The 7,925-nt window shown below is 39.5% G+C and overlaps 1 protein-coding gene across 2 annotated transcripts in view; it reads left to right on the plus strand.

The window, feature by feature from the left end:
• Positions 1-7,129, plus strand: part of sm (smooth) — a 160,493-nt gene extending 153,364 nt beyond the window's left edge. For both annotated transcript variants that reach the window (XM_018457351.1, XM_018457352.1), the window contains 3 exons: positions 1,000-1,223; positions 4,822-5,081; positions 5,971-7,129. In XM_018457351.1, the coding sequence (XP_018312853.1) occupies positions 1,000-1,223; positions 4,822-5,081; positions 5,971-6,110 (624 nt within the window). In that variant the 3' untranslated portion in view covers positions 6,111-7,129. The remainder of the gene's footprint in view (positions 1-999; positions 1,224-4,821; positions 5,082-5,970) is intronic.
• The last annotated feature ends 796 nt before the right edge of the window (positions 7,130-7,925 follow it).

Genomic DNA, 7,925 nt, shown 5'->3' on the forward strand with positions numbered 1-7,925 from the left:
GATCATAAATGGTCCCTTCATTAAACACGTAGCTTTTGATCAAACACTGAGAGTGATTTAAATGTTGAATAATATATTCTCGCCGATGAATTATTATTGAAGCTATTAGAAAATTTATATAAATTGCACGACGGACATCGAATTCTTTTAAGACTACACAATCGATTACTTTGACCTATTCGTAGTCGGTTCTTACATTTAACTTTTCGGTATCGTACTACAGAAATGACACACTTGGATGTGGTATACCCAACCCAATTCGATTGCTTATAATTTTATAAAAATGAATCTATTTTAAACCATTCTTTTTTTCAATTGGAACGTCAGACATTAAGGACATTAAGAAACATAATAGTACAAAGTAAATGTACGTTTTTGTATTAATAAAAAAGTTATAAGTAATTATGGAAAAACATTGGAAAAAGTATTAGAAAAAAAGAGATATGTCATATCCAGAGAGGCACCGAAGGGGATTAAGATCATGATATCTTAAATACAGTCTTAAGATATCATAAACTAATCATAGAGCCATATTAGCTTCTTAAAACATTACTTGAGGCTATGGCACACAAGAAAACTAAAACAGTAAGACATAAGCGGTAAACAAATCAATATTTTGAATTTGCTACTTACGTTATTGCCTAACGTCTCTATTGCGATTGGCCGATTCACTTACTGCTTACATCTTACTGTCTTATGTTTCTGTATATCATAGCTCTAACATCTTGAAATAAGAACCAATTATGAATACCGGTCTCTAATTCTCTAATAAATTATCATTAAAGGGTGCGTTCAAGGAAACTTATTAGCACTGTTTGTATCATTCTATCCTACGTCTAATGAACGTAAAAATAGAATGACACAAATAGTGCTGATAGCATTTCCTAAAGAACACACCCAAAGAATCGATTGCATTTGTCATTTCGCATGTCTCGTGAGCGCTGTATGCCTTCTGTTATCCGAGCTGTAAACTTCAAGCTGTCTGTCTCTTTATCGCAGGTTAAATTTTTGAAAACAAAGGAGGGCTGCGCGATGATACAAATGGGAGACAGCATAGCTGTAGAACGGTGTCTGCAGAACCTGAACAACGTCACGATCGGGACGGACGGCAGGCTACAGCTTGGCTTCTCAAAGCAGGCCTTCCTCTCGGACGTAACCAACCCTTACATTCTACCCGACAAGACAGCAAGCTTCAAGGACTTCACGGGAAGTAAGAATAACAGGTGAGTCCTTACGCGCGCGTTAACTTTTCACTTCGTTTTATCCTCCTGTCTTTTTTCGCTCTACTCGCCCGCATCCGCACGTTGAAGACCATTTATCTTCGCTTGATCTTTCTTCCATTCTCCATCGCGTTATTTCTCGCCTTTATATGTATATATGGGGCGCGAGAAGAGTATATATAAATTTCCGTCGTGGAGATGCACGTTCAAGTTTTCTCGGCAACAGTTCCTTTCCTCGCCATTTAATCGCACGTTTTATTTGCGAGCTCGCGCGTGACAAATTCGTGCGGTGTAAAACGATCCATCGCAGCTTCGTATTTAACGCCTCGTCTACGATGCAGCGGGAGAATTTATTTTGTTATAAGCGTCAGTAATTGATAAAATTTTCGCCAAATTTTAGCACCTAAAAAATAAAAGTAATTATAAAGAAAGCAATATGTTTAAAGCAAAAGTTTTTATGAACTATTAGGCCACTATTTGTCACTTTTTATTTAAAAATATACACAGAATAAAATATGCAAATAATAAAATAGGACTATATTGTACTTGTTGAAAATAAGATATTGTGATGTTAGCCAGTTTTGAAAAGTGCTTATAGGGAGTTGTGCTCATGGTGACTTTTCATCAGGAGAACAGTATATCAAATTTTCAGTCAATTCCATCGAAATTCAATAAGAATTGTTCTTTCTAATAGATTATGTTTAAGCAACAAATGTATTAAGCTTCCAAAAACATCCCTCTTATTTTGTTACATATGTATTACAGGCAATAAAATGTATCGGAATATCTTTCTCGCTCCCTGCCTTGCAAGATTAGGTTCCTGTCAGACGTATCGATAGGTTTATAATAAATTGACCTGTCTATCCGTCACACTGCGAAGTCGTCGATCTTAGAAAGTACGGGTGTCTCGATAATGCGGTCCTCCTTTATCGACTTATTCCCATCATCATCCCTCGCACGGTTCTTATAGAGCAGTAGAACGGTAACGAAGAATACGGGACGCGTACAGTGCGATCTGGCAAATTGCGACGGCACTCTGTGAGATTAAACTCGGGAGACTAATTAAATGAGGACACGTAAACGAGCGCGATTTAAATCTCTCCGCTCCGGGTGAACGCTGAAAACCTCCACGGTCCCCTCCCAGTTGGAATCGCGCGGCCTTGTCCCCAGTCACGCTCCGAGATGCGGACGCGCTCGAGCGGAAGAATCAAATCTAAAGGTTGAATAGGAGCTAACGACACCACCGCGATTTCATGTCTGGACCAGCGTGCCAGGATGGCCGCCCATCGGTCGCTCAAAAGGGTATGCCTGATGATATCCGGCTCGCCAATTAAGTTCCAACTCTTCACATTCGTGCGTAAAAATCGCGTAGTCAGGAAAGAGAAATTCGGTTTGTTGTGTATGTATTTGAAAAAAGCGGCGAGTATAAAAGTGATACAATAAGATCGAATTAAACAATACAAATTCTTATATCTTTAAGATTCTAATGAATATAAATTCAGTAACTATTAAATATATATATCAACAAATACATATCAACAGTGATAAAAACTGTATTACATGTTAAAGTAATACAATTAAAACAAACGTTTCGACCTTTAATAAAAACCGGATTAATTAACAGCTGATTTTATAAAAGAATACTCTTCCTTTTTACTTGATGACTATCTATTGCCCAAGAATAATTATTACTCGACAATGGAACGTTGCAGTGAACGCGTTAAGCAATTTATTTAAATTAAAATTTTCAAAATTTCCCCGTGGACTCTCTTCCTCCTTGTATTATTTTAAAATTCTCTACTTTCAACTTATCTTTAAGTCTTGGCACCTCATTTATTTAAGGTGATTTTGAAAGAGCTTATTTAAATTGCGCTCAAGCATGTCCCACGGCAAAGTAATTCATTAAACTGAATAATTTAACAAAGTGAGAAAACACAGTTCGCGTGATACATGTTTTTAAGGAGTAAAGTCGCAGGAAAAAACGTACTCTACCGGCGAAACGTTTTGAACCGATGAAAAACTTAATCACCCGTAGGGAAGCGGAGTCCCCGCCTTGGACGCGTGAGCTCTGATTGCAAGAAGTCAATCACAAAAAGTTTCCCAAAGCTCGCGAAAGACAAACTGCGCGCCAGAAATGTTCTCCGCAGGACATTTTCCTCCTCCGTTGTGGAAATCCGCTTTCCTTCACGTAATTGAGGGCCTAGAACTGTAAGCTGACATTTTTGTTGAGAATAAGATGGCGATATTGCACGGAACGTAAAAGAGAGCAATTCTACCGGAGGCAGGCATATTCCCCTCGAGGCTTCATCAAAGCTGTCCGCGAAGAAAGAAGAAATAAAGAGCAACGTTACGATATTCTTTAATTTTGTTCTAATAATACTTCTTTGTGTTTCGAGATGATGAAACTGTCCGTTTGCAGCTTTTTGCAAATCTCATAATACTCTGATATATATATATATTTTATTTAGTTTGAAACTCTTTGAATGATGAAATATCATTGCCGCTCAAAAGTTGTGAGCATTCTATAATATTTAAATATTACTCTACAATATTTAAATAAAATCACGATTCTTTACAGATATAATTTATTGAAAATATTAATTTTTATTTTTGAAAGAAAATTTAATTAACTTTATTTAATAATATTGTAAATTTATAAAGTTTTATATTGTTTTGATATTAAATTTTATTTTGTACACTAATAAAATTTATAATTAAAAAAGTACAAACTTTTGTACATTGACCATAAATAAAATTGAATAAACTTTCTTTTTAAATTTAGAGATACTCCAAATTTAGTGTATCTACCCATCCAATCATCGTAAAAATTGAACGAAAATATTAAATGCGTTTGCTACTCTCTTTTTTAAAAACTAACGAACGAATCGACTGACATATTCGCTATGATAATTTATTATTTTTTTTATTAACGATATTTCCAATTGACAGAACCTACAAAAAAAGATTTGCAACTCAGAAATTCAGTAAGTTATGAAATTTTAACAATACATAGATCAGTGTCTTGAAATATAATATGCTATTTTTTTGTTGTTTGAATTCACGTTAAAAGGATACAATTAATTTCTGAAACTGACCCTGCTTTTGTTTACGTACATGTTTTTTAATTCTTTAAACATTTGATAAGTTTTTTAATATCAAATAAATAAATTCAATCGACAGTTGATAAATTTTTTAATATCAAATAAAAATAGATAAGTTTCATAAAAAAAATTTTTTTCTATGTAATAAAATTTTGTTTTATTTCCTTTTGTTAGTAAATAATAAAACAAAAACGAAGAATAGACCAATTTCCAAAAGTTTATTTTATCTGTTTAGAATGTATTCGATAGCCAAGAAAATAACACATAACATCAGGACATTCTCTATGTATTTCAGATATGAAATTTTTTGAATTTCCAAATTGTTAATCCAGAAATATTAGCCGAAAAAATACGTGTAGTTTCTCGATGCATGCGTAATTATTAATAGATAAATGCTGAATATAACAAACGTAATTATTCAATTATTCGTAATTATTCAAAGAAGCCGCTTTTTTCGCTGAAGTCTTCTACAATATCCGATTTTCAATGTATCATTGCAGATTCCTGAATCCTGCGATGGCCAATAAGAATAGAATACAACCACCATCGAAGATAGTTCACTTCTTCAATACCCCACCGGATTTAACCGAGGAAACAGTGAATCGCGTGTTTGTGGAGCGCGGCATCGAGGCACCGACGACGATCAAGCTGTTCCCTCTCAAGTCTGAACGATCGTCGTCCGGTTTGATCGAGTTCAGCAGTGTCGGTATCGCGGTGGCCGCTATCATGGAATGCAATCACACGGCGCTCGAGAACAGCAGTAAGTATCGACATACGATCGCGCACAATCGTAAAACTCAGATTTCTCTCGCGCAGCGTTTCTTGGTGAGATAGCAGTCATGAGAATTTTACACGATTATGATATCCCGCAGTTGGTCTCGATGCGACTTTATCGCTTATTCGTTCGATTTGGATTCTCGATTTGGAATTTCACTTCCCTCATTCAGGTTTACGATTCTCTTCATACTATAGAAGTTCGCTTAGCTTCCATTTATATTTCTCTTCTATGATTTTTGACGCGATCGTTTTTGTATCGAAAAGTAAAGCTAAGGGAACGAATTACCGTAGACATAAAAGTTGTCGAAACGTTCGGAAGGGATATCGATAAGTATTTGATTTTTTTTATATATGAAAATTTTATATATATGTACATATATCATACACTGAAAAAAATGCATGTAATTTTACATGGAAATTACATATCCATGACTAGAAAACCTAAATATGATTGAAAATTTACAATTTCCTGTAAATTTCCAATCATATTTAAATAATTTAAAAATTTTCCAGTCATAGACATGTAATTTCCATGTAAAATTACACGCATTTTTTTCAGTGTATGTATCAGTTTATTGTTCTCGAAATGTTTAATCAATCTCTTAGAAACATAAACGGGATAATAGTCAAGATTAATAGCAGCAACATCGTAATAATTAATCAATCAATGAATAGGGTCGCAAAACATAACTCATCTAAAGCTCTGATTTTCTCCAATAATCCTGCTAATTAGCGAAAGCTGTCAGACTCCAGGAACTTGAAAGGAACGTCGTTTGACACGAGCGATCTTGTCGACTCGACAGTCCCTTCGCTAGCGAGTTCGACAGCAAGATATTACAAGGCGGTCCCCTCGCCGTGCTTATCTGTTGCAGACGGCAAATTCCCCTACATCATGAAGCTCTGTTTCTCGTCGTCGCGCACCATACCCACGAGCTTCCCGCCCAACAGCGGCAGCGTGTCGAGCAATTCCGCTGGTAATGGCCACGCCAAAATGCAGCAGGACTCGGAATAGAACGGCGAGGTCCAGGGCCAGCAGCGTCAGCGTCAGCGCCAGCGCCCCTCACTCGCCGCCCTGCACCCGTTGTGTGCCCCCGCGACGGCGGGCACGGCCCTGCACCCCGCAGCCGCAGCAATAACGCTGTCCCCAGTCCTACCGCCGCCGCCACCAGTACCACCACCTCTGCCGCCACCCACCTGTCTCCTAATAGCCACCCCGACCCTTTATCCAACCGTACCACCACCACCCCCACCTCCATTGCCTACCTTCTGGCCCTATTAATACGGCGGGCCCACACATCAGGTGGGTGAGACGAACGTACGCGAGATCGGCCGAGAATGGACTCTCCAAAAATGAGAAGAATAATCGAGACACATCCCCGCAGCGAAAAGGAAACGTACGTCGCGATGTCGTTTATTTTTGATCGAAGGCAACAGACGGTGAGACAACCAGGCGTTCTGTGGCTGTCCGCCGAGGTCTACCGGGTTTGGAAAGGGTCGCGTGTATTCTTGGACATGCTCTCAAAGTCTTCGTCCCGTCGTGGTCGAAGGCTTAGGAAAGTTTCCGATGGTATAGTAGTGTGTAACTTGATGCCTAATAGTACCGTGTTCCACTAGAGACACGTTGTCAACGCCGGTCGGACATGGGACTCGGCGTCCGACGGGAGGTGGGGTACAAGTGCAACGACACGTCGGAGGGAACATCGGAATAGGTACTGTTGAAGTCACAGGGAATCCTTCGCGGCCGGCTGGTCACGATTTTCGCGACGTCTCGCAGGGTAGGGCGAGACGGATGACACGTACGCGCCGCGTTCCAATTTTGGAGACTCCTGTAAATAGCTCGGAGACTAGCAACCTCCGACGCGCATACATATCAAAGGGCTTGGAAGTAAATCGGTACGTTTCACGAGGAACCATGCACGCGATTTTCGTAGAAACTTCTCACTCGACGATTCGGCACCGATGCTGAGGAATTTGAAAAAATGAGAACCGTCCCGAGCAAGGCTGTGAAACCTTCTTACAAAAAGAAACGATTCAAAAGAAAACGATCTGAGGAGGATAGAAACTTGTTGGATGAGAGAAGAAGGTAAAATACTCCATTAGCTAAGAGAGAGAGAGAGATGAGAATGGCTCGACGATAGTAAAGCTGTCTTGGAAAAGAGGCAGCTCGCAGGAAGTTTAGTTCCTTCGAAAGAGAAATCGTTCAAGAAAGTTTGAAGACATCTCTCGGAAGGGAGTTAAAAATACGATCTATCAGAAAAGGAGAGGTGATAGAGTATTCGTAGAATGACTGAAACAAGATGGAATCCATTTCCTGATGGCCATCAAAAAGGTACCAGTCTATAGATCTCTTTGGTGGTAGCAGAATAGCTCGAGGACGGTTCAACTTCTTTGGAAGAGGAATCGCCCAAGGAGGATCGAACCTCTCAGAAGAGGGGCAGCTGAGAAGATCGAGAAAATCCTCTCGGAAGAACGCGATTCGTGGAAACTGAAAGCCGTGCCGAGTTCGAAAAGTGCGGAATCTCTCGTGGTTGCTCGCGAAGCAGACAGGTGGGCGCTGCTTCCGCGAAGCCCGGACATATATATGACGTCTCGGCGTTCTCACGACCGCGACGAGACGCTCTCTCGTTCGTTCGTTCACGTCTCACGATCGACTCACCCAAACTTACGGCGTCGCGCGCGACGTCACGACATTTATTCTGAAGCCGAGCCACGCGCTCCTCGACGACCATACTCTGTGGGATCCAATAAACGAACCGGAGATTTCTCAGCGACCACTTATTAAACATGGGAATAGAATTTTAGGAGAGTGTTCAGAGGAATGATCTGA

This window comes from Mycetomoellerius zeteki, unplaced genomic scaffold, assembly GCF_001594055.1.
Source record: "Mycetomoellerius zeteki isolate Tzet28-1 unplaced genomic scaffold, Tzet1.0 scaffold62, whole genome shotgun sequence".
Taxonomy (NCBI): Eukaryota; Metazoa; Arthropoda; class Insecta; order Hymenoptera; family Formicidae; genus Mycetomoellerius; species Mycetomoellerius zeteki.